Genomic DNA, 26,223 nt, shown 5'->3' with positions numbered 1-26,223 from the left:
GCATGTATCTTTACAAGTGCCAGTTCCGGCACAGGCGTTGTTCTAGGTCCTTGAAGGCCTGCTGGGAAGAAGGCCAGCATGGCCCTGGCGTGCTAGTGGGGAAGACAAACAATAAACAAACTCACACAGACTTTAAATGACGAACGCAACATCGCCAAGCAAGGAAGCGACATGTCTGCTTTAAGGCACCCAAGCTGGTGTCCCTGCACTGCAGCAGTGGGCTCTGGATGAGGCATATCTCAGAGCCTTGCCTTTTAGGACAAAGAAGACGGCAAGAATGGTGGCGTTCCCCGGAATGTAGTGGTCCACTTACCCCCTAGATCACAGAACAGGTACTGTCTCTATACCACAGAAACCCACACACCCTTCCTTTTTTTTGTTTTGTTTTGTTTTTTCGAGACAGGGTTTCTCTGTGGCTTTAGAGCCTGTCCTGGAACTAGCTCTCATAGACCAGGCTGGTCTCGAACTCTCAGAGATCTGCCTGCCTCTGCCTCCCGAGTGCTGGGACTAAAGTCATGCACCACCATCACCGGCTTTTTTTTTGAGATGGGGTCTTGCTATGTACCCAGGCTGGCTTCCACTATACAGCCATGACCCTGAACCGATTCCTGTCTCAGCCTCCCAAGTGCTGAGATTACAGATGTGCACCCATGGCTTGGTCTGTGAAGAGTATGATTAGATGATTCTTTCTCTCTGGAAGGTGTATGTTGAGTTTTCTGTTCTGTAACAAGCCACTTTCCTGAAGAAGGCCTCCGGTTCATAGTTTATAAAATGGAGACATCAGGAAGGAGAAGATAAGGTGGAGACACCTCAGACAGGCATATTATCACCAACCCTGCCTGGCGTGTCTTCCATTGATCCCAACCTGTGCTTGTACTGATTTGACCTTGACTGGTGGGTAATCAGATTTTAAAAAAGTCCAGACAGCAGGCAGGCCCTGGAAGTGAAGAAGCCATTGCTGGATCTACATTAAATTTTAGGAGCCCAGAATTAGAACTGAGCACAAAAAGGCAGGGCCTGTGGAGGTTTTGGAGACCTGGTTCCCATGAGATCAGCTCCGTATCTTGCCCCTGGGGTTCTCAGAGCATCCTCTGCAGACATTCCAGGTCCTTCCCCTGGGACTGAGCGCCACACATCCTGTGTCTCATTCCCAGAAACAGCCTTCCCCACCCACCCAGCCCACCCCAGTCCCTCACTGCTAGTGGTCAAGCTTCAGTTGGTGGACACATTTATTAAGCACCAGTGGGGTGCTCCATCCTGTACAAAGCATTAGGGAAGGGAAGGCATCATGGAACAAAGGGCCATATTGTTCGATATGGGCCTTCAAGCCCCAAGCAACCCTGTCTGTGCCTCTGGGTGGTGGAGAGAGGCTAAAGGAGCTGGGACCATCTTCCCCCTAGCCAGGATGTTAGAGACCAGTCGGACTTTCCCCTGCTGGGGAGAGGCATGAAGTGGGGAAGAAGAACATTGGTGGCCTAGTTTGGAGTCCTACACTGGCTAAATGTGGATCTGAAAGTCAGGGTCCACAGCATGTGGTCCTTGTTCCTTGTGCTCAGAGGCCCCGAGAGCACCTCTGAGACTGACTGAGGCCCTCATTTGTCTGGAAACAATTCTCTCCTAAGAATCTCTGACAGCAAGTGGCCTCTGCCCTGCATTTCCCAGGCTGTCAACAGCTGTCAGAGTATAAGGCCAGTGACCGCCTATGCTCTGTGGCTCTTAAATTCTCTTTATCCCCACCCCTCCCACCCCCTGGGGGGGGTGTCACCCTCTGCAGCTTCTTAGGCAGTGCACACCCTCTTGTGGCTGCTGGTGGGTATTACACCCTCTTGTGGCTGCTGGTGGGTATTTTCCTCTGCTCAGATTTGCTGCCGCCTTCCCTCTGGGTCGTGCAGCCCTGGCCTTGAGGGCTAGTTTGCTAGGACATCTTGGGAATTACCTGCCATGGGGCTCACAAACTCTATACTGTGCCTTATTGTCAAGCTTTTTTTTTTTGTAAGGGCCCAAAAAGAGGATTACAAAGACAATGTTTGTGGAACCCCTCTCTCGTTCTGGAAACTTCCCTGCTAGTGGGCATTACTTCCCAGGGTCTAATTCCCCAGAAATACTGAAGTGCCTCAGTAGGTTTCTGATCTTAAAGAGAGGCTGGAACATAGGTGCTTTCTCTCTTGTGACCTGACCTCCAGGCCAACAACTATCTCTGGACTGCCTGGTGGGGGCAGCTGCTCTAAGGAACAGCACGGCTGCCAACACCTGTCCTTTCCTCTTACCTCTGCCCAGTCTTAGCCATCAACCATCCACGGGGGGCCTGGGTCACTCCAGAGCCCTGCAGTACTCATATCCCCTCTCTGCAGCCCAGGACACTGCCTCTGGGAAGAGCCACTTGTTTGGGGACCTTTGCTATCATCCTGCCACTTCCCTGACCTCTGGAACTAGGAGAGATTGGAGCTGTTCAGGGTCTTGAAGCTCCAGCAACCCTGCCTGTGCCCACGGACAGTGGGAGAGGCAAAGAAGTCAGGAACACCTTCTCCCTGTGCTGGAGTCGGTTATTAGATGGATTTGTCCCTTCCCAGACACATTTGTTCCTGTGGGCTAGGGAGAAGCTGAGGCTAGGGGCCTTGGACACAGGGTTTTGGAGTCTCCTAACTCCCTTAACTTTGCCCTAGTCTTTGTGGTCAGCCCCCTGTTCCCAGCAGATGGACTCATAAAGATCAGTTAGAGGTGGTGGCAGACACAACAGAGAACTGGGTGTGGGTGGTGAAGGAAGCTTGGCAGCTGGGAAGAGCAAATTGAGACACTTCTGGAGGCCCAGGTAGCCCTCCTGGCTCTTTCTGGCTACTCTTCTGCAGCCTGGCTTCCCTCTGCCTTTGGCTCCTCTGGTTGCCCATGGCCTCCTTGGACCTGGTCCTCGTCTCCTTGGTCAACAGTTGTCTCAGACTGTTCACTGTTCAGGCCCCCTTTCTCCTCTTCCCATGCTCCTGCCTCTGGCCTCCCACTGGTTGCCTTTGCCTTCTCTGTTGTAGCCCCCTGGGTCTCAGGCCTCTCTGCCCGGCGGTAGACGAGGTAGCCAGTTGCAGGAAGCCTATGGGCCAGGGCTTCAGGGGGCAGGCGATGGTAGCCCTGGTCCTTGTAGAGGAAGAGGCCGAATGCATCAGGGTGAGTCACTCGAAACTTGGTGGCACAGAGTTGGCTCAGGGTGGCAATCGAAGACCCCGGGGGCACAGCCAGGGTCTTGGAGGTACAACCTGTACTGGGGTCCTGGTAGGCTACTCGGAGGAGGTGCTGTGCAGAAGACAAGAATAAGTCCTCAGCTATGTTATTCAAGAATAGTCCTCAGCTATTCTCCAGAGCAGAAGGGACAAGGCAGGGTGGTGCACACTCGTGGTAAAATGAACTGACAGGAACCTCGTGAGCTCCGATGGGACACTGGGACAGAGAGAAATGTATTTGGGCTAGTGATATAGGTACAAGGCCAGCCCAGAGGGAGCTTCAGAATCCTGAAAAGATGCCCAAGAGGAGTCCACTGTATGCAAGACTCTCTGCTTAACTCTTCCTGGGCTAATTACCTAGAACTACCTCCAGCGTTCACCAGTGCACCTAATCTTCGTGCAGCCCAGGTGCCCATTTTAGAGATGAGGAAACCAAGGCACAGGAAAAACGTGATAGAGCTGGGACAAATCTGGGGCCTGGCTACAAAGTCTGGATTCATAGCAAGACTGAGAAGGTTGAAGTTAAAGGGGATGCATCCCGGCCAAGCATAAATGAAGTCCGAGGACAAGGAAGGTAGAGCCTTGGCTGGTACTAGGGACCAAGAAGCTGTCACCCTCCGTGCCAGTTTCTACCTACTCTCTGTAAAATGGGGAAAACAATGGCCCCTACTCCAGAGTTTCTGTGACCATTCAAGGAGGCTGCCCAGGAGCTCACAGCCTGTCCCATGGAACACATTCCTACAGGGGCTGCTCTGATACTCAGTTGAGTCTCTATTTCTATTGTAACTTGATGCGGGGCTCAAGAAACTGTGCTGGGTGATGTAAGAGTCCCTCTGAGCAAGGCCAGTCTGGGGCCGACTCGTGGAAGGGCCCTTTACCTGGAAGCTGTGGGTGGCCGGAAGGCGGCGCTGTTCCCAGAGGGCCAAAGAGCGCTGGAGCTCCTGTGCCGGGCTGAGTGGGAGAGTGCGGGCCTGGCTCAGGCCACTGAGCAAGGCCAGGCTGGCCGAGAGACTGGTCAGGTAGTAGCCACCTAGGACACAGGGTACATAGAATGCAGCTCAGACTGGGATAGGGCGTCCTGCCTTCCCTTCCAGGCTTACTCAGGACCTACAAGCAGCCCCATTTCCACCCAGACGGGAAGTGAGGGGACGTCCCCCTCACCTTCTCCGGTGAGCAGGGTAGGCTCCAGGAGCTCCGACATGTACTCAGCTTCTACCAGGAGGTCAGGAAGGTCGCACTGGGCCAAGACAAGGCTCAGCAGAGGCAGGAACTCATCAGCGCCTGCATCCTCCCCTGTGGAGACGGAGAAGGAAGGAGTTCCAGCCTCCTCAGAGACCCAAGAGCTAGGGTTCAATCCCCTTCCTAGACAGCGACCCCTCCTCTCCCCCTGCTAGACCCTTAGATAGGACCACGGGGAAGAAAGAGTCTCCTCTCTAGAGCTCCTGAGACCGAGAATTGGACCCCTGTGCATTGTTTGCAGTTCTGGGATCCTGGGACCTTCTCCCTGAGAGAGGGGGCTCAGTCTCTTCTCAGAAAGAGCTGAGTAGGGGGAGGTGGTGAGGGGCATACCCGCCTGGGTTTTCAGGGCTGTGTAGAGCAACTTGCAGGCCTGCAGGAGCCGCTTGATCTGGGCACTGGGTGAATAGGTGCGGAGCAGCTGAAGCAGTTTCTGGCGCACCTGTTCTGTCTCCACTGGGGAGGAGAGGTGTAGGTGGGACCCGAAGGCTCCAAGCCCCTGGGTTCGGGCCAGCTGGAAGCCCTCAGCTAGGCGGCCAAGGGAACCATCTGTGGAAAGCCGGCGCCGCAGGCGGGCAGCGAGGATGGGTCGAAGAGGCTTGAGAACAGAGCGATGCAGGGACTTCTCCAGGACCAGTTCTGGCAGAGGAGAGTAGACAAGGTCAGGGGAAAGGGGCCCGGAAGAGCAGGAGGTAGGGAGAGGGGTGAGGGGATGGAAGTCACCGTAGCAGTAGCGAGAAAGGGGCAGCGGGGTGCAGAGAAAAAAGCCGCGCGTCATTAGGCACCGAGGCAAGGACGGAGATGGAAGAGGGAGGATGGAGAGCCAGGGGCTGAACCTGTGGAGGCTGGGGCTGGGGACCCTTACCCAGCCTCTCCGGTGGTAGCAGCTTCTCAGGACCCAGTTCTGCACTCAGCATGGCCCGGGCCCGGCTTAGGGCCTGGCGGATGCCCTGCAATTCCCGAGGCTCAGGACCAGCCCGAACCTGAGTCAGTAGGTCCTGCACTAGCTGGCCCACAGCTGTGTATCGGTTTTGCATTAACATTGTGGCCGCCCGGCCCACCTGCCTCTCCGGTGCCAGCAGAGAGCAGAAAGCAGAACTCATGGACCGAAGCAGAGGCCGCCGCTGCCTTGGGCGGCCCAGGCGTGGGGAGGTTGTAGGGCTCCCTGGAGAACCCTCCTCCTCTGAGCTGCTGGGAGAGCAGCAGTCCACCTCCTGGAGCGAAGGTAGGGGAGGAAGGCTAGGGCCGGAAGCACTCCCTGGCACGCGATACCCCACCGAGCTCTCCCTCTGCAGCAGCTGTCGAGAAGGCAGTCTTTCTGTTTGGCTGGAAGACGTCCCTGGCAGCACCGGGACTGGGGGAGGCGGCACAGCAGGTGGGGACAGAGGGCTGGAGGTCTCTGTAGACACACGCACTTTGAAACTTCTCTTGAATTTCTCACGTTTGGTGGGGCCCAGATCTCCTGGGAAGAGAGGGTTGAAGAAGCAGAGGGCTGCACCGGTGCCCTGATCCAGCTCTTGAGGGGAGCGAGCCTTCAGCCTGGGTATCGGTGGGGCTTCGGAAGACCTCTGCTGAACCTTGATGTTGAGGGAGGAACTCCAGAACTCTAGCAATCAGAAACCAATGGGGGGAGCCTCAGAGCTTGCTCAAGAGGGTGCCCTGTTGCCCTTTCTTCCCCCCTTTGGCCTCTATGTGTTCATCTGTACAATGGGCTGCAGGAACCCTTACCCATGCCTAGATGGGAGATGGCCTCCAGCTCCTTGTGGGTGGCTGCCTGATGAATGGCTCTGGGGAGCCGGAGTGGGAGGAGAAGAATGTCCCTAAGGTCAGCAAAAGGAGCGGTCAAGAGAGCGAGGTGCTTAGGTGCAGGAGGTGGGCAGCACTAGGGAGCAGGCCCTGTGGTCACCAGGTGCCTGACAGGCAGACTCACCTGGTATGGCAGTATGCACAGATGAGCTGGATCAGGTCCTGGAACGTGAGCTCTGAACCCTCCAAAGAGACGCCTGAGAGACATCAGGAATGAGGCTGTTCTCTGGGGACCTCCCTCCCCCGCCTGTCTCCAGCCCCTTCCCTCCAGGCCAGCCCCCTCACCGCCAGGGCTCTCTTGGATATAGTGGCTGGAGACAAAAGAGGGGCCACTGGCTTCTGGCAGCCGCACACACAGAGCCTGGCACTGGCGAGTGTTAGATTTCCGTACCAGGAAGGTCTGCAAGCGAACAAGATTAGGAGGCTCAGTGCCTCCATGTTGAGGCGCTTTCTCTTCCCCTCTCCCCCGCTTGGCGGGCCAGTCCTGGCGGAAGGGGAAAGACTCACCCCTGGAGGTTCTGTCCGCAGCACGTGCAGCGCAGCTGCCGCGTTGGCCCGCAACTGTAACCACACAGGTCGGGTGATCAGCAGCCGCTCCCGCAGGCTCACAGTGCGTGCCGGTTGTTGGGACCTGCCTGCCTGTGCCCTGCTGGCGTCGGGCGTGTCATATAGTGGGTCTGGAGATGGCCTGGGGGCAGACACCCGGACTTGAGCAGGGGTCTGGGGTGAACGCCTCTGCCTCTTCCCCGTTCTGGGCTTCCCACCTATCCTGCCTTTGCCGGACCCTCTTGCCACTGCCCTTACCCTCTGCACCGGCTGCCCTCCCAACTTCACTAACTTTTCTTTCTGTTGGTGCCTGGGAACAAAGTTCAGGTTGGCAGCTCCCAGAGGGTGTGCTCCTGTCTCCCCAGGGTCTTCCATGGCTGGGAGCTCCTTCAGCTTCTCCTGGGACTCAGGAAGAGAATCCAACCCCCAAGGCACAGGCGTGCACATTCCTGGCGGTGAGTAACACTTCCTGAAGGCGGTTCGCCCTGTCACACCCCGCCAGTTAACTCTTGTATGTCCACTTCATGTGGCCAGTGTCCACCTCTTCTATTCCAGACTCAGCCTTGAATGGCAGGGACCCCCTCCATGTTCCTACCAATTATTAGGGTCCCAGCTGTGGGAGGACCACCTCCATACAGTGCTTCCCATAAGCCTCCTCACACTGAAGCAGGGTAGGGAGGAGTTAAGCAAGGCAGACCAAGTTCCCTTAGGCCCAAGACTCACCCCTGGGTCACCTTAAGAAGTCTGCGGTCACTTGCTCACTGTTCCTGCCTTCGAGAGGGTCGGCCTTGAGGGAGAGCACCCCCTACTGGTCGCAGATGACTCATTCCTGAACCTAACTTTGGTTTTGTGATTCCAGGTTGCTATGGAGAAAGGATGCTGTGTCTCCATGGAAACTAAACCCTTTGCTTAACTGAGGTTCTGGGGGTGGTTCTGACACTCACTGCTAACCAGGGGGAGTATGGCTGTGAGGTCGTCAGCACATGGTGCTGCTGCTAGCTGCCTCCCACACACAGGCTCTGCTAGCCTGCCTTGCCAATCTGCCAAGTGCCTGGAGCAGGTACAGACATGACCCGGTCCCCAGGCACGTGCAACAGCCCGTCACCACTCAAGGCCATGTGCTCCACTTGTTTGCCTGTGCCACGTGTAGCTTCCAATTCTGGGTCCAATTCTAAGTCACAATATCCCAAATTCCAGAGACCCCAGAAGAGCCTGTCTCAGGTGTTACCCCATAAAAACCTTGATTCCATTATAAAATAACAGCAGACACAACATCAGTCACGTCAAGGTCCCAGGATAAGTTTTATTCCAGTCTTTGGAATCTGGGAGGCAGATACCAGGAATGGCCCTGAGAAAGTCTGGGAAGCTGTCATCTCCAGCGACAGCTAGGATGGGCAAGACCCCAACATAATGTTTCTGGCTCTAGAGTTCCTCCTGGAGTGGAGCCCAGCTCCTGGCTCGGTGGCTAGGGGGCAGGGTTGAAAGTCAGGAGGGTTGCTGCTTTGGAAGAAGTCCATCTTCTTTGTTGGGGGACATTGAGGAAGTTACTCTTTGGGAGGGGGAAATGGTGGGTTGGTCAGGGATGGAGACAACAGTCTTGTTTGGCCAGGTCAGCTTCAGGGCCACAGCTATGCCGATCTCACAGAGAGCAGAGGTCAGGGGACAGCAGCGACACTGGAGAGCTACTAGACAACCCCTGCCTTTGCAGGAAAGTGTTAGTCCCGCGTGAGGTACCAGCTGCTCCAAGGACCCTCTGAGTGTGAACACAGGGTCAGGGTCCTGGGGGCACAAGGAAAACGCACTGAAAGGACACAATCTGGTTGACAACCACCACTTCCTGAAGGAACCGAGGGAGACATCCCTCTCCACTGGGTTTCTTTCTCCTGCCCTTGCTGACCCACCCTGCCGCGGGCTCCAGTCCTTGATCCTTGTGGGTCTTAGCCATGCTAGGCAAGCACTCTACCACTGGGCCCTCCATGCCACCTTTACATGCCCTTGTTCCGTCAGCCAGAGCTTCCCCAGCTGGTTCCTACTCCCCAAACTCCTACAAAACCCTACAAAAAAAAAAAAGTGAGATCAAACTACAGATTCTGAGGAGCTGCCTCGCTGGTTCTTACCGTCTGCTTTCCTCTTCTGAGGGGACACTGCTGCCCTGGCCTGGGTGGAGAAAAGAAAGGCCCTTTAGAGTCCACTTCAACCTGCCAACACTGCACACCACAGCCCAGGGTCAAAGCCACTGAGAAAAGTTGCATGAAGTATAATAACTTTCTACACCAAGCTCCGAGGCATCTCTTCTCAGGAGCCAGTCGAGCAGCCGAGCAGCCTCCCCTCTCCTTCCAGCAAAGCTGCCTGGAACAGGGGCTAACACGAACACATCCTTTCCTCAGCCAGTCTTTAGGCAGGAGGACTACAAGCTATGACAAAGTTGGGGCACCAGGCTAAGGCAGACATTGCTGAGGGGCAAGCAGAAAACTGCCCAGCTACCCTCAGATACCGGAGTTGTCACCATGTGTGTGTCAGTAGCATGGGCAGAGTAGGATGGGGAAACAGGCAGCAGGGGACCTACCTTTTTGATGGCCGTCCAGTCCTCCAGGATGTCGATTTCCTGCAGCATGTATACGATGTATGGGCCTGCACAGTGGTCAAGGATGACAACAGGAGACACGCAACAAAGCTCCACCAGACGGCCACAGGCGGCAGTGCCACCCACCCCCTGCTTAAGAGAGGTGGTGCATGGACAGTGTGGAGGGGGTGCCGAGAGCTTTATTTGAGACATGGTTTCTCTATGTAGTGTGGCTAGCTTGGAACTCAGAGATCTGCCTGCCTCTGCCTCCTGAGTACTGGGATTAAAGGTGTGTGCCACTAAACTCAGCAAGACCTTGGGTTTAAACCAAGTTCCACCTCCTGCCTCAGGGATCTGTTTTTGGTGAGTGTGGGGACTGTGCTGGGCAAGAACCCTTACTCATTTCCCTTTTTCCACATCAGCTGACCAAGGCCTGTCCCATCCTGAGGAGCCCTAATCCTCCTGTTTTGTCAGGTTCTGTCAGGAACTGGCTCACTGGACCCTTCCTTACCTACAGGTGGATCCTGGCCTCTTCCTCCTGATAGCACTGTGCTCTGTATCTGAAATCTACCTTTACCCACAAAGGTTCAATAACGCCTCCATCCTGCAACGGTCCCAGGGCTGACACAGTGCTGTGCTGTGCAGCACAGGATGCTCAGTACAGAAGAGAACACATGCACAGGGCTGGGGAATGGACCAGGAGAGACTTCAGAGAGCATCTGACATGACACCACCTACAAGCAATAGCTCCAGAGGGGTTAAGCAAGGCCTCGACAGCATAGGGGTACCCTGGGACATTGGGAAAGACAGAAGGCTTCAGAGGTTGATCCTTACTCAGGGAATTACTAGGAGTCAGTGAGCTGAGGACCTAGGATGCGGAAGAAATTGCTGACAGCTGGACACTGCATGTGATACCAAATGACCATTAATGATCTAGAGTCACTGTCCCACACTTCCCTGAGTCCAGGGCTGCCTTGTCCTGCCCAGTTTCAGGCGACCTTGAGTGAAGGATACCAGAAACGAGAGGTGCCTTCTTCCTCTTGCTGGGTGGCAGTGAGTCCCAGGTCTTGGAGCCGCCTCTGGCGTGCAGTCTGTCATCCCACCACTCTGTGCCCAGAGAGTCGGGGTCAGGACAGTGGGGCACAGCTAACTCCCACCATCCCTGTGGCTTTACCATGGACCAGCCTGGCCTTTTCCCCATCACCTCCAGGGCAGCGGTCCCAACCTTGGGCTTGAGACTGGCAGCCTCTGGGGACTCGGTTTCTGACTGCACACTAGTGCAGGCCTGGGAAGGAGACACTGCCCTTCGTGGGTGGGCCTCAGTTTTTCCACTCACTCAGTACACGGGATGAAGGGCATTCCTGGACCCCATGTGAAACAGATGCCACCGTTATGGAGAGGACTGTGGTTTTTATATATGCATCCATGTGACAGTTGGATACCTCCCATTCTGAATGGAGGCAGGCAGGGGCCCCACTCTGCTTGAGTCCCCACTATATGTGAAACACTGAGGTGAACCCAGTCCTCACAGGAAGTGGGCTGTTAGACTTCCTTTATGCAGCCTGGGAAGCTGAGCTCCAAAGCGGGGGAAGGCAGTGCAGCATTGGGCCCTGGCTCACCAGAGCTAATGTCCAGGCTCTGGCGGTCCTCCTCCAGCCTCTGGATCCGCTCCTGCAGCTCCCCAAGCAGTGTGTCATACAGCAACAGTTTCTCACTCTGGGGGGGAGAGGCGCTCAGCAGGGCACTTGCTGGACTCAGGCTCCCTCCCAGAGGCCCACGTGCCCCTCACCTCTAGGTGTTGTTTGGCTCCCTGGAGCTCACACTCATATTTATTCCTGATCACATCCAGACAGAAGCCCTTGTAGATTCCTACAAAGGGGGAGAGATCTGCTTGGCTGGGGGCCCTAATGTCCCCCAAAAGATCCACAAGAATAGGGAGAGGCCGGGTAGGGACAAAAGTGGCGGGTGACAGAAAACTGTGGCTTTGGGAGGGCAGGACGGCTACGGACCTGCCACCTGAATGCGGATCTTTAGGCTCTGCTGCAGCCCTCCAAGAGGCTCTGTATATTCTGGGGCTCTCTCAGCCCCCACTTCCTCTAGTCTTAAGCGCAGCTGGCTCAGCCGTTCCCTGAATAACCTGAAGGTAAAAAGGCAGCTGTGCACACCGGCTTTCCCAGTGATCACCTGCCCTCAGGCACGTGCCTGCCAGACACCTGCTCCTGTTTTTCAGCCCAGCACTGTGGCACCTGCACCCCGCTGCCCAGAGGTCCGCCCCCGAGACCCTCAAGCTCACTTCTCCTTCAGCTCTGAGAACTGCTTTTCCAGGTCCAGCATCTCACTGACACACTCACTGCGGCGCCTCTCATAGTCCTCGTCGTCCATCTCTGAGGGAGAGGCCGATTAGTGCTGCTTCTGCCGAGGGGCTGCTGCTCTTGTGTGCACGTGTGTGTGTGTGTGTGTGACACACCGCAGGGGCTCACCTGAGCTCTCCTCCTCTGACTCCGTCTGACTGCCGCTCCGCTCCTCTTCACTCTCATCCGCCTCCCCATTCATCTCAGCTGCTGAGTCGCCTTCTGCCTCCATCTCTTCCGCTTCTTTGCCTGGAGGCTGGATGGGCATCTGGGCTCTGGGAGAGGGAGTATGGGCCATCACTCACCACTGCCTACTACCAGAGCACACAAACAGGGAGCTGACCAAGCAGAAGCCTTGAGTGAAATAAGGGGAAGGGACTGTTGTTACCACACTGAATATGTACTTGGTGGGATTTGCTCCTTACAAAACCCAGTACCTGGGAGTGTGGCCAAGGATATAAGCCTCAATGGGAAAAGTGTCCCATTGCTGATGGGACTGAACCCAAGCTTCTTTTTTTTTTTTTTTTTTTTTAAGATTTTTATTTATTATGTATACAGGGTTCTTCCTGCATGTATCCTACAGTACAGAAGAGGGCGCCAGATCTTTTAGAGATGGTTGTGAGCCACCATGTGGTTGCTGGGAATTGAACTCAGGACCCCTGGAAGAGCAGCCAGTGTTCTTTACCTCTGAGCCATCTCTCCAGCCCCAGAACCCAAGCTTCTTACTGGGTCCTACAAGACCCTTCGTGGACTGGACTTGAACTTTTTAAGTCCAGCTCCTTCACTTCACTGAATGGCCAGTTCTCACATCCTACCCCATTTTTTTTTTGTCCATGTAATTGCTCTGCCTACAATGTCTTCAGCTTTTCTTCCCAGTACTGTCCCACAATTCTCTAGTCTTTTTTTTTTTAAGATTTTTATTTATTATGTATGTAGGTTTCTTCCTTCATGTATCCTGCAGTACAGAAGAGGACACCAGATCTTATTACAGATGGTTGTGAGCCACCAGGTGGTTGCTGGGAATTGAACTCAGGACCTCTGGAAGAGCAGCCAGTGCTCTATTCCTCTGAGCCATCTCTCCAGCCACCTCTCTAGTCTTTCCCTACATTCTAGATCAAATTTTGCCACTTGCTTCTTCAGTGCTCAGCATCTTCTTCTCCCTACCCATCTTCAGCTCATTTCTGGCCCATATTGAAAGCTTAATCTGCAATGACATAGTATTTAGAGGAAAAGCAAAAAACCCAGCATAGCCATGACAATCCTGGACAATCAAAGAACTTCTGGAGGCATCACAATCCCTGACTTCAAACTATACTACAGAGCTACAGTACTGAAAACAGCCTGGTACTGGCATAAGAACAGACAGGAGGACCAATGGAACTGAATAGAAGACCCAGATATTAATCTACACATCTTCAAACACCTGATCTTTGATAAAGAAGCAAAAAATATCAAATGGAAAAAAGAAAGCATATTTAACAAGTGGTGCTGGCATAACTGGATATCAACATGCAGAAAAATGAAAATAGACCCATATCTATCACCATGCACAAAACTCAAGACTAAATGCATCAAAGACTTCACTATAAAGCCAGCCACACTGAACCTTATAGAAGAGAAAGTGGGAAGTACACTTGAACACATTGGCACAGGGAACCACTTCCTAAATAGAACCCCAGCAGCACAGACACTGAGAGAAACAATCAATTAATGGGACCTCCTGAAACGAAAAGCTTCTGTAAAGCAAAGGACACGGTCAACAAGACAAAACGACAACCTACAGAATGGGAAAAGATCTTCACTAACCCCACATCAGACAGAGGTCTGATCTCCAAAATATACAAAGAACTCAAGAAATTGGACACCAAAAGATCACATAATCCAATAAAGAAATGGAGTACAGACCTAAACAGAGAACTCTCAACAGAGGAATCTAAAATGGCTGAAAGACACTTAAGGAAATGTTCAACATCCTTAGTCATCAGAGAAATGCAAATCAAAACAACTCTGAGATTCCATCTTACACCTGTAAGAATGGCCAAGATCAAAAACACTGATGACAACTTATGCTGGAGAGGTTGTGGGGAAAAGGGAATACTTCTGCATTGCTGGTGGGAATGCAAGCTGGTACAACCCCTTTGGATGTTAGTGTGGTGATTTCTCAGAAAATTAGGAAACAACCTTCCTCAAGACTCAATAATACCACTTTTGGGTATATATTCAAAGGATGCTCAATCGTGCCACAAGGACATGTGCTCAACCATGTTCATAGCAGCTTTGTTTGTCATAGCCAGAACCTGGAAACAACCTAAATGTCCCTTGATGGAAGAATGGATAAGGAAAATGTGGTACATTTACACAATGGAGTACTGCACTGCAGAAAAAAATAAGGACAGCTTGAATTTTGCAGGAAAATGTATGAAGCTAGAAAACACTATTTTGAGTGAGGTAATCCAAACCCAGAAAAACAATTATCACATGTACTCACTCATAGGTGGTTTTTAAACATAAAGCAAAGAAAGCCAGCCTACAAACCACAATCCCAGAGAACTTAGACAACAATACAGACACTAAGAGAGACTTACATAGATGTAATCTACATGGGAAGTAGAAAGTATAAAAAAACAAGATCTCCTGAGTAAATTGTGAGCATGGAGACCTTGGGGGAGGATTGAAGAGGGGAGGGGAGAGACAGGGAGGGGAGCAGAGAAAAATGTAGAGCTCAATAAATATCAATTTAGAAAAAAAATAGTGTTTAGAGATGAGACCTTCAGGGTTTTCCTTGTTATTCATTTAATATTCATACACACTATGGAGAGTGTGGAGGTCAGAGGGCAGCGTGTAGGAGTCAGCTCTCTCCTTCCACCATTAACACTGGATATCGGTGACAGTTGCCTTACCTGTTGCACCATTTGGTTAGCCCAAGGTGGGACCTCTGTAAGGTGACTAGGTCCACCCTCAACATACAGATGCCTGATCAGCAGGAGATTCCTGGTAAGATTTGGGTCTCTCCTCCCTACCTTCTGAAATGAGCTGTTCCAGCAAAAAGGCTCTTGCCAGACATGGGTTCCTCAGACCTAGGACTCTGAGAAATTTTTATTTTATATGTATGAGTGTTTTGAACTGTCTTTATACCATGTGTGCGCAGTGCTTGTGAAGGAAGCACAGGATCCCTCAGAACTGGAGTTACAGACATGTGTCTGAGCTGCCGTGTGGGGGCTGGGAATCGTGCCTTAATTGCTAAGCCATTACCTCTCCAGGGCACCAACACCATTTTAGAAAATTTCTGATACTGGGGATTAAACTGTTTTTTTTTTTTCTTCTCAAGACAGGGTTTCTCTGTGTAGCCCTGGCTGTTCTGGAGCTCATTCTGTATCTACGAAGCTGGTCTAGAACTCCACCTGTCTCTACCTCTTGAGTGTTGAGACTAAAGGCATGAACCACCATCATCCAGCTAAACTCAGTTTCTTTTCTTTTTCCCTTTGGTCCTCCCCCACCTTTTTTTTTTTCTTCCAGACAGGGTTTCTCTATGCAACAGCACTGGTTATCCTAGAACTTGGCCTCAAACTCACAGAGATCCTGCCTCTGCCTCATGAGTGCTGGGATTAAAGGCATGCGCACAACTGCTGGCTAAAACTCAAATTCTTTAGCATGCTGGGAAAGAGCATTTACTACTGAGCTGTCCCCAGCATGTTCTGAGAGTCAGTCCTACTAAGTTGCCCAGACCAGCAGCCCCTCAGCTTCCCAAACAGCTGGTGCTACAGGGTTACAGGCTTGTTCCACTACACCCAGTCAACTTCCTCTTCATTATACATTACCCCAGTCTCAGGTCAAAGACTGGGGGTTGTGACCTGGGTTCTTATAAGTGCTGAGCCCTAACTCTACCACTGAGCAATAACCCAGAGTTCCTTATGGCATTGGACAGAAAGCACCTCCCTAGGTGGACGTTCAGATCGGCTCAGGCTTTTCCTACCACTAAAAAAGCAGAGCTGGGTGGTGGCGCACGCCTTTAGTCCCGGCACTCAGGAGGAAAAGGGATAGAACGCTGGGTTCAAGGCCAGCCTGGTCTGCAGATGATTTCAAGAACAGCCAAGACAACATAGAGAAACCCTGTCTTGGGGATGGGGGGACCTAGAAGCCAAAAAAGGTAGAAGTCTGAGCAAGTTGCTAGCATGCATGGGTTTTGAGCTCAATTCCCAGTGCTAGAAAGGAAAAAATAAAAAAGAGAGAGCCTGATGTGATACAGATATATGTAACCCCGGCCCCAGAGGCTGACGCAGGAGGTCTGCTAGCTCTAAGCCATCTTGGGTTAGCTAGTGACACACATTCTGCCTTAAAACAAAAACAAGGGGCTGGAGAGATGGCTCAGCGGTTAAGAGCACCGACTGCTCTTCCAGAGGTCCTGAGTTCAGTTCAGTTAAATTTATTATTAAAATAAAAAACAAAAGCAGTGTTTGGGGGTAGAGTTCAGTGGTAGAGTCTCTGCTTACATAGACAGCTGGACTATATTCTCTGCCTTGTGGAAAAAACAGAGCCAGGTGTGGTGGTACAGGCCTGTTATCTTAGTACTCAGGAGGCAGAGGCAGGATTGCTACACATTCAAGCCCAGCCTGGTATACAGAGAGAGCTTTGGGCTGGCTATGGCTGGAGAGGCGATGTCAAAGCCCCGAACAATCAAGGAGGTAAAGGAATGAATGCATATGAAACTTGGCCATCGTAGTTAACTTCTATAGTTCCCCAGGCTTCGTACACACTTGCTCTTCTGACTTCCACCTCCTACTCTTCTGCTGTTTGGGTACCCAGCACTCACACTGAAACTACACCGGTGGAATTATATGGCAACTTCCTTGTAGCAACTGCCAGCATTTTTCAGTGCTTGCCTTAGGTGGCCTTTCATTAACTTTAAACACTGCTAAGCCTTCCCTCTCTTCCCCCTTATATTTACTAAGCACCTAATACATGTCAGGTACCAAACAGTCACACTGTGACAGACACAGTCTTTGGCCTCAAGGAAATGACAAGTTCCTGGGAGAGAAGGCGAAGAAACAGATCTTAATAATGGTGTGAAAACAGTCAAAACGAGAGTGTTATGGGAGAGGTGTCTAGACAGGATCTGGAGCTTGCTGCAGCAGTGACAGCTTCCAGAGGAAGAGAGACTAGGTGGGGGCTGGGCAGACAAGAGGGAAGAACAAGTACAACGACCTAGAAATGAGAAAAGGGACCAGGGACATGGAAATGTAGCTCCTGCTAGACCCAGGCTTCAGGAACTGGTTATCTACAGGGCGAGTTGTGCAGAGACTAGTCAGGCAGAATCGTGAGAAGGGGTCTGTGACAGAACGCCTAAGGTCAACAAACAAGAGGGGCAGGAGAAGCCGCTGCAGAAATAGACGGGAAAAGCTCAAAGTCAGGGAGCTGAAGAGATTTCCAGAATGAAGGAGAGGTGAGAGATTGGTGCTGCCAGAGCACCTGGGAGATAAGCCATCCGGGAGGCAGCTGCTCTCTCTGCCAAGAGCGGGCTTCTACTCCATGCGGATGGTATTCCCACGCCTCTGGCTGCTGCTCTATGAGTCTTCCCGGTGGGGTGGACCACACTCCCTCCTCCAGGGCCCCAGAAAGCTTTCTGGCTCTCCATTTCCTAATCTTCCATTTTCATGTCCATCCACCTGGTGAATGGGGAAGCCTCACCAGGGCAGGGGCTGCGCCACTGTCTTATTCAGCCAGGACAATCCCAGCACATCTAATGACCAGAGATCTAAACACAAATTAAACAAAAGAAATCTTCGCAGTGCAAGAATTGCCTTTTACTTCTTTTCTTCATGGTAACCCTACTTACGGCGGTGGCTACCCATTCAACTAATTATAAGTGATGGACCTGTAGAATAGTTTAGTTAGCATTCCCTCCTGCTCTGAAAACCCAGCTCTCCAAAACAGCCTGACCGGTCCCCTTCTCTGGTCTTAGATCCCCGCGCTGCCAATCCCTTTTCACTGTTAAGTGTATGTCCCTTCTCAGATGCAGCGTCAAGTCTTAAAGATATCCTTCTTCCAGCTGACTCTGATTCTGACTTCGTTGAATGAAGTCATAACCGTCTCTCCTTAACCCAGGTACAAACAGGGCGGATATACCACTGCTGAAGGGCACACTGTAAAGAGCGCGGTGCATATGCAATTTCTCTTTACAGACGTCTAAGTACCTCCAGAGCAAGCCTCCAGGAAGGGTAGACTCCTCCCTACAGACGCAGAGAACAAACACAGCTTCTCTGCGGAGTTCCGGGAGCATCCAGCCGCGATCCACCCTCACTCTCACCGGCGCTGGCCAGGGAACCGCGGGCTCCCCTAAGGCCAGAGCGCGAGCGGGACCGGTTAAGTCTCCGCTTTGGTTCCGACCCGGGAAGCAGAACCTAGCGCCAGGCATGACCATACGCACCGTAGGGGCTGGGGTCTCGGGCCTCACGTCCGAGACTCCCCGAGAGCTGTCGGACCGAGTGGAAACGCCGCCGCCGCCGGTCTCAGGGACAGAGCTGCGCAGGTCTCCCTTTCTCCAGGAGGTGCCGACGCTTCCGTGTGCGTCATCAGGAGGCGCCCACGGCAGAGCTTACTAATGAGCCACTGGTGTTCAGGCATGCCGGGATACCGCGGGCGGGTCTCCATAGCAACCGGCCCACTGCCTCCCAGGCCTCTAGCCTGCGGAGCATCGTGGTCTGTGGCCTAGGGTCCACCGCCGACAACACGATGCTCCTGCCCACAACCCCTCCGCTCAGGAGAGTAACCGAGCCAGCTGTGGGTCTGAACGCTCGTGTATTTACACACTGTCAAACGAAGGCAACCTACTGGAGGGCCCAGTGCTGAGGCTTTACCCCCAACCCTCACCCCTGGGCCTACGGACCCTTCCCTCCTTCAGGGAGCTCGGAAGAGCGAAGGTGGAAGAAAACCAGGAAGCTTAAGTTCTACTCCAGTCTGAGCACTGCATTCCATGTTTTCATCTTTCTTTCCAAAAAGCTCGTTTTATTAAGTACTCAGGATTCTCAGATTTATTTCAGTCATACATTTTGCTCTGCTGCTATCCACCCAACATTGTTAATAATAACAATATAATAACAATAGTAACACTGTAATAATATTAATAATAGTTCACATTTGTACGAAGCTTACAGGATGTTTTCACATACAGCGTCTCATCTGAGCCAACAGTTCTGTGAGGTAGGTATTTTCACCTCCCATTTTACAGACGGGATAATGGAGGCTCAGAGAGGTAACAGATTTTGTTCAAGGCCACACAGCTAGTTAGTGGTAAAGCTAGGACTTGATCCCAGCACCCCAAAGTCAAGTCCAGTGTTCCACAACCATAGCTACCTCTGTAAAGTAGAGGGGTGTTTCTTACCCCAGTCAGGCCTGAGGAGCCAGATGCTGAAAATTCTCAGAGCACGGGAGGAGAGAAGTCAGCATCGATGGGGAGAGTTGGGGTACTTAGCCTTCAACTCCTGTTTGAACTGGCGGTAAAGGATCTTATTGCGCTGGTTTTCAGCCTCCTTTTGGGGATGGAACTTCAGTGCTTCTTTGAAGCCCTTATGAACCAGAAAACCTTCGTTCAGCACCTCAAAATTAAATCCTGCTACGTGCAGCTCACAGGCCTGGAGAGAGAAGAGAGAGGGGAGAGACAGGAGAGGGAGACAGAGAGAGGGGGGAAGAGAGAGACAGAGAAAGAGAGAGGAGAAAAGGGAGAGACAGAGAGACAGAGATAGGAGAGAGAGAAGAGAAAGGGAGGAGAAGACACACACACAGAGAGAGAGAGAGAGAGAGAGAGAGAGAGAGAGAGAGAGAGATCACAATAATTTAAGGACATCCCCTCCAGGGCCCAAACAGTCATCCCTAAAGCTTCACTCCACCCCCTACACCCCATTTGGGAATTCTACATCATCCCACCACCTTCCTCTTGCTTCATGGCCTCCTTTCTATCAGTGGCCACTCCATCCCTGACACACCTCCAGCCCCAGGCCCACCTGCCCTCTCCGTTTTAGTCACCTGACTGATTCGATTGAAGCCATACTGCCGAAAGCGCTCATCAAAGGTGGGCACCTTTCCTCCAGCCACATAAAATGGTTCCCAGGGGTCCCGCCAAGGCACCACATAGGCAGGTCTCAGCAAGCTCTCTTCTGGCAGGTTGACCCAACGGGAGTAGTTGGTGGGCGCATGGCAAGGCGTGCATAGCCCATAATAGAAAGGCCGGACTTCGCCCACCTGATAGAGTTGTACTAGCTCATTCTTGTTCATCGGCATCCGGCGGGTTCGGCGGATTTCAAACGCAGGCACCACCAGGGCCATGCCATCCCAGTTGTTACTCTGATCCAACATTTCCCTCAGGCCTCTCCACAGTCCCTCGCTGGGCACCATGTCCACATCAATCACCAGGGCATAGTTGGCCTCTTCTCGAGCCAGATTCCTTAACAAGTTATTGGGGTAGGAGATGTTGGTACCCAGTGCATAATTAATCCCGGGCTGGGCCACCCTGGCTAGCTTGTCAAAGACCTCCTGGCAGGACCGCAGCAGGGCAAATTCCCCAGGTTCCCGGGGGTCGGGCACAGCAGCCTCATAACGCGAGGGGCACACGAGGTGCATGGCGACCCTGGCACGCATCTCAGGACAGTGGCTACTCAGCGCATAGGCCAGCACCGTGGCCAGCTGTGCCTCCTCTTTGGTGGCTGCGAACACTGATACGGACAGTGGGCCCTCCCAGCGCTCCAGAAGTCCGGACAGGTGCAGCAGGTTGTCCACGCTAGCATGCGTGGCTAAGACGACATCGTTTGGGTCTACGGTGGTCTTCAGTAGACCCCTGTAGACGCGATAATCGCCGCTGGCATCCAGAACGCCTCCAGAGGCCAGAGCGGTGCGGAGTTGAGACTTTACCTGGTCCACGGATCGCGGGGACGGCGGGAAGAACTCGAAATACTGTTCCTGCTCCTCCTGCCCGTGCAGTCCGGAGAGCAGCGACAGGTAGAGCAGCTGCAGCATTGCCACCAACATGAGGGCGGCCAGCAGCAGCTGGTAGAATGCGCATCGGATGGCGTAGGACATTTGCATGGCTCTCGGGGCTCCCGGCGCGAAGCGGAGACCACCGGGCCGTAACCTCTGCCAGCCACCGCAAGCCCCGTTTTACCGCAGCCTGCCGAACGCAGCCGAGGCCAGCCGAGGCCAGCCGAGCCCAGCGCTCAACCCCGCCCTCGGTCTGCTCGCCTCCATCTAGGAGCGGGCCAGCTCGCCCTCTGTGAGAGAGGAGGAGCTACTGCAGCGGTCGCTGTTCTGCGCGCGCTTTGCAAACGCCGAACCTAACTGCGATCACGTCCGTGCGGCCGCGGACCCGTGGCCTCAGCCCTCTCCCGTGGGATCCGGACGCAGACCCCCCGGAACAAGCGCGTCCGGAAACCTCAGTTCGCTCGCCGGGCCTCGGGAAGTGGAACCAGTGCAGAGCTCAGCTGTGATTCAGTCAACGATAGCGCGGTTCCCGACTGAAACCCTTGGAGAGGAAATTTTAAAAACCTCTTTGTTACTGTTTCTTATTCCTCTGAACTTTTCCAGGTGGGTACTAGGAACGTGGATGCAAGCGTGCAGGAGGTGCGCATGAGATGAGGGATATGGCAATGTGGAAAGAGACAGTATGTGTGGGACGAGGTGGCCGAGTGGTTAAGGCGATGGACTGCTAATCCATTGTGCTTTGCACGCGTGGGTTCGAATCCCATCCTCGTCGGTCCCATTTTACAGGGAAAAGGCTTCTTAATTTTCCACGTCTTGAGCAGCAAAATGAAGAAACTTGGTGTCCGATAAGGTCGTATTTGCCCACCAACCGACCTTGTGTCCGGTGGGTACTTATTCCAGCTTTCAGAACGTGCCGGGTGGGGCGCTGCTCCGCTTTTCTTTCTCCTAAGAAGGACAGCGCAGGGGTGGTTGCCATCTAAGACTGGTAACCGGATTTTGCCCAGCAGCTCTTCGCTTGATGTTATCTGCTAATCCCGCGCTACTGTTTCCTCTCTCTTCCCCCAGGATGGAAACATTTTATCTACACACAGTTGCCCCAACACACACACATTGAAGCAGAAGGCTTGTGCAACACCAGCCACTGTACACTGAAGGCACCTAGTGTTTGTGGATGAAGGGAACCATGAAATCTTTAGCAGAAGCGTGGGGGAAGGGCATACACTTCAAAAGCTTCAGCAATTATACTTAATAATTAATATTTAACTTTTTAAAAACCAAGTCAGGAGACATCCTTAGGGCAGAACACTGTGCGTCTTTGTAAGGAGCACTGGAGTGGCAGCGTTGGCTGGTGTGGGTGGGGGCTTCCACAGACTGTCGGGGCCCAAATATTCTTGAGACCTATGTTTCACAGAGTGGTACCGTTACTCGGGAGTGCCAGCTCTCTGCCAAGGCTGTGCTGGGCGCTGAGGCAGGGCCTGCACCTGCAGGTTCTGCACTTTTCACTGAAGACAGGCTTCGGAGAAAAGTTCAGAACCTCTCAGCACAGGTTTTGTAGACACAGCGCTCAGAAATGAGACTTTGTGCCCTGTGAGGATTTCGTTTTGTTTTCTGGAGTCAGGGTTTTTCCGTGTAGCTCTGGCTGTCCTGGAACTCACTCTGTAGACCAGGCTGGCTTCCAACTCAGAGATCTGTCTGCTTCTGTTTTTAACTTTTTTTCTTCACAAACGGAGCTTTTAGAATACTAAACTTTGTAAAAGAAATACTATTAAAACACAGCTTCAAAATAAATAGTGTACACAGAGGAAAGGCTTGACAGCTTTTGTGGGCTGAGAAGGAGCTGCAGTGGAGGGAGGTGAAGTGAGCTTGCGCTAGAGCAGGCACTGGGTGCCGCTCCACTCTGGGTAACCCCTGTTTTGTTTTATTATTATTATTTTAAAGAATATCTCGCTACTGTAGTCCAGGATGGGCTTGACCTTGTGAACCTCCTGCCACCACCTCTGGAGTGCTGGGATCATAGGTTTGCACTGTAGCTGGCACCTCTGGAGTGCTGGGATCATAGGTTTGCACTGTAGCCGGCACATCTGGAGTGCTGGGATCATAGGTTTGCACTATAGCAGGCACATCTGGAGTGCTGGGATCATAGGTTTGCACTGTAGCCGGCACATCTGGAGTGCTGGGATCATAGGTTTGCACTGTAGCCGGCACATCTGGAGTGCTGGGATCATAGGTTTGCACTGTAGCTGGCACCTCTGGAGTGCTGGGATCATAGGTTTGCACTATAGCAGGCACCTCTGGAGTGCTGGGATCATAGGTTTGCACTATAGCAGGCACATCTGGAGTGCTGGGATCATAGGTTTGCACTGTAGCTGGCACCTCTGGAGTGCTGGGATCATAGGTTTGCACTGTAGCCGGCACCTCTGGAGTGCTGGGATCATAGGTTTGCACTGTAGCCGGCACATCTGGAGTGCTGGGATCATAGGTTTGCACTGTAGCCGGCACATCTGGAGTGCTGGGATCATAGGTTTGCACTGTAGCTGGCACCTCTGGAGTGCTGGGATCATAGGTTTGCACTGTAGCCGGCACATCTGGAGTGCTGGGATCATAGGTTTGCACTGTAGCTGGCACCTCTGGAGTGCTGGGATCATAGGTTTGCACTGTAGCCGGCACCTCTGGCTACTTCCTTCTTTTACTGTTTGTGTTTTCGAGATAGAGGTTTTCTTTCTGTGGTTTATTTGTTTGTTTGTTTGCTTGCTTTGAGACAGGGTCTCTCTATGTAGTCCTGGCAATCCTGGAACTCACTGTGTAGACCAGGCTGGCTTCCATCTCACAGAGAGTCCTCCTGCCTCTGCCTCCTGAGTGCTAGCATTAAAGGTGTGCAACACCAAGTCTGCCCTGAGATAGTCTGAGTATGGAGTCCAAGGCTGGCTTTGCATTGATTCTCTTGTCTTATGTTCTCCAATGCTGGGATTATGGCATGCATACTATGTCTGACTCAAAATCTGCTTTAAACTTTGGAATACATGGTCTACATTCCCACCGTGATCTCTGTCCAGAGAGGCAGTGCGGCTTCTCACTCTGTATTGAAGTCTGCCTTCAGCAGCGACCAAGCTGCTTACAATTCAGCCTTCATTCCCCACTCCAAGGACCTGCTGGGGTGAAAGCTTAGGGTCTTCCCACGCCGATTCTCACAGGCACCTCGCTGCGCATGCACCCGACTTTCTAAATTCCTCGATATTTGAGGGAGTGTTTCAGTTTGCCACAAAAATCCCTCCCAGGTCTTCCCGCCAGATTTTGAGCTATTGTTTGCCTCACCTGTAATCTTTACTACAGACAGGAATGGGACATTAATTTGCCCCATTGTGTCTTAGAGAACTGCCTTTGACTTGAGCTTTTCCCTCCTGAGACTTCCGAGTAGGGAAAACACAGACGCGTGCTTGGCATCAGTCCCTTGGATGGGTTCCTAGACATACTGAAACATTCGAACAAGGTTGGCTCCCCATCCCTAGGAGCCAATGACTGGGGTCCTCACCACCACCCTTGTGTGAGCTGATTTTCTGTGGCTGTAGCAAAATTCCTGACGTAAAAACTCATAAAGGGTTTCAGAAGTTTCAGACGTTGGTCATTTGGCCCCATTCCTTTGGGCCTGTGGCAGGGAAAACATCAGAGGTTCTGTGATGAGGTAAAAATTCTGTTGTTTGACAGGAAGGAAGCAAAAAGACAGACTGGAGTCCCGAGATCCCTTTGAAAGGGGTGGCCTCAGTGATCTAACTTCCTTCCACTAAGCCCCACCTCCTCATTGTTTTACTGCCTCTGATAGCGCCACAGGCTGGAAGCCTAGCACTTCAGTGGCTGAAGTAGGGTGAGTTCCAGGGTAGCCTGGGCTACATGGTCACACCCTGTCTCAAAAAACAAAACCAGGCTCAACACATGGTCCTTGGAAACATTTAAGATCCAAACTGCTACAACAGACCCGAGGGGGCGGGGCAAGGACAAGGAACATTTAAGACCCAAATTGTAATAACCAACCACTAATCCAGGGTGGGGGACTGGGGAGGTTGGGGGGGGCAAGGACAGGTAAAATACTACAAAGTTTTCCTATCATTTTTAGTTGCCTTAATTTTTTTCCAGAAAAATAACTTGTTTCTTCTATTATTGATTGACAAAACTGTTTAAAACGTAAAACTTAGAACAAACAAAGACAGAACAAGGCTGGGTGATGCAGGCGCAGGCACCTGCCACCAAGCTTAACGACCTGAGTTTGACTCCTGGAACTCACATGGTGGAAGGAGAGAACCAGCTCCCAAAAGCTTTCCTCTGACTTCCATGTACATTCTGTGACATGTATGTGCCTGAACCTACACACATCATACACAACAACACACAGAAAGCAAAAACTCAAACCCATAAGCAGGACAAAAAGTTGAAAAAAAAAAAACAAAAGTCAGTATCCTTTTCCTTAAATGAGCAGCATTGCTCCTTCTGAGATATTCAGTTAAACCGGTCTCTCTCTGGCTCTACTCTGTGTGTATGTTTGTATATGTATATGCATGTATGTGTATGTGTGTGTGTCGTGTGTGTGTGTATATGTATCTCCAGGCTTGTGTGTCTGTATGATCAGGTGTGTGTGTGTCATGTGTATGTATGTGTGTGTGTCTTAAGGCTTGTGTGTCTTCTGTATGAGCAGATGTGTGTGTGTGCATGTGTGTGTATGTGTGTGTGTCTTCAGGCTTGTGTGTCTTCTGTATGAGCAGGTGTGTGTGTGTGTGCATGTGTGTGTACAAGTGTGTATGTACATGTAGGCCAGCGATTGACTTCAGGTGTTGTACGTGCAGGTGTGTGTACAGGTATGTATTGCAGGTGTGTGTGAGCAGGTGTGTATACAGGCGTGTATGTACATGTAGGCCAGAGATTGACAGAGATTGACTCCAGGTGTTGTATGTGCAGGTGTGTGTACATATGTGTATGTGCAGGTGTGTGTGTGCAGGTGTGTATGTACAGGTGTATGTGCAGGGGTGTATGTGCAGGTGTGTGTACATATGTGTATGTGCAGGTGTGTGTGTACAGGTGTATGTGCAGGTGTGTATGTATGTGTAGGCCAGAGACTGACTTCGGGTGTTTTCCTGGTCACTCTCCACTTTTCTTTTTCTGTTTTTTTTTTTAAAAATATTTATTTATTTATTTGTTATGTATACAATATTCTGTCTGTGTGTATGTCTGCAGACCAGAAGAGGGCACCAGATCTCATTACAGATGGTTGTAAGCCACCATGTGGTTGCTCGGAATTGAACTCAGGATCTTTGGAAGAGCAGGCAATGCTCTTAACCACTGAGCCATCTCTCCAGCCCTCTGTTGTTGTTTTTTGTACAAGGTTTTTACAGGGTTTCTCTGTAGCTTTGGAGCCCGTCCTGGAACTTGTCTGTAGACCAGGCTGGTCTTGAACTCACAGAGATTCACCTGCCTCTGCCTCCTGAGTGCTGGGATTAAAGGCGTGTGCCACCACATTATTTTTCAAGACAGGATCTCTCACTGAACCTGAAGCTCACCATTC

General features: G+C 52.0%; 3 protein-coding genes and 1 non-coding gene across 5 annotated transcripts; 1 reads left to right on the top strand and 3 right to left on the bottom strand.

The window, feature by feature from the left end:
- Positions 1-1,211: 1,211 nt before the first annotated feature.
- On the bottom strand, positions 1,212-7,557 carry Rin1 (Ras and Rab interactor 1). The gene is made up of 10 exons (XM_075973089.1): positions 7,087-7,557; positions 6,756-6,936; positions 6,534-6,648; positions 6,373-6,445; positions 6,171-6,262; positions 5,308-6,048; positions 4,776-5,081; positions 4,368-4,499; positions 4,085-4,236; positions 1,212-3,279 (listed from the first exon to the last, which is right to left on the bottom strand). The coding sequence occupies exons 1-10, from the start codon at positions 7,239-7,241 to the stop codon at positions 2,833-2,835; spliced, it is 2,394 nt and encodes a 797-aa protein (XP_075829204.1). The 5' UTR covers positions 7,242-7,557; the 3' UTR covers positions 1,212-2,832.
- A 520-nt stretch (positions 7,558-8,077) lies between these two features.
- On the bottom strand, positions 8,078-18,273 carry Brms1 (BRMS1 transcriptional repressor and anoikis regulator). 2 transcript variants are annotated; one of them, XR_012910645.1, is made up of 10 exons: positions 18,133-18,273; positions 11,838-11,983; positions 11,651-11,741; positions 11,367-11,494; positions 11,147-11,226; positions 10,977-11,073; positions 10,372-10,464; positions 9,361-9,425; positions 8,696-8,951; positions 8,078-8,573 (listed from the first exon to the last, which is right to left on the bottom strand). XR_012910645.1 is itself a non-coding variant. In XM_075973116.1 (10 exons), exons 2-10 carry the CDS (start codon positions 11,974-11,976, stop codon positions 8,566-8,568), a joined length of 741 nt encoding a protein of 246 aa, XP_075829231.1. In that variant the 5' UTR covers positions 11,977-11,983; positions 18,133-18,273; the 3' UTR covers positions 8,078-8,565. The 2 variants fall into 2 exon arrangements, 1 of the variants encoding a protein (XP_075829231.1); XM_075973116.1 differs by having other exon boundaries at positions 8,912-8,951.
- A 408-nt stretch (positions 18,274-18,681) lies between these two features.
- B4gat1 (beta-1,4-glucuronyltransferase 1) lies at positions 18,682-20,915 on the bottom strand. Its single transcript, XM_075973114.1, has 2 exons — positions 19,728-20,915; positions 18,682-19,336 (listed from the first exon to the last, which is right to left on the bottom strand). The coding sequence occupies exons 1-2, from the start codon at positions 20,781-20,783 to the stop codon at positions 19,145-19,147; spliced, it is 1,248 nt and encodes a 415-aa protein (XP_075829229.1). The 5' UTR covers positions 20,784-20,915; the 3' UTR covers positions 18,682-19,144.
- A 450-nt stretch (positions 20,916-21,365) lies between these two features.
- Positions 21,366-21,447, top strand: Trnas-gcu (transfer RNA serine (anticodon GCU)). Its single transcript has one exon. It is a non-coding gene; the product is annotated as a tRNA-Ser (tRNA).
- The last annotated feature ends 4,776 nt before the right edge of the window (positions 21,448-26,223 follow it).

Source organism: Microtus pennsylvanicus, chromosome 5 (assembly GCF_037038515.1).
Source record: "Microtus pennsylvanicus isolate mMicPen1 chromosome 5, mMicPen1.hap1, whole genome shotgun sequence".
NCBI classification, from domain to species: domain Eukaryota; kingdom Metazoa; phylum Chordata; class Mammalia; order Rodentia; family Cricetidae; genus Microtus; species Microtus pennsylvanicus.
Note: the sequence above shows the minus strand (reverse complement) of the source record. Positions and strands in the feature narration are given on the sequence as shown.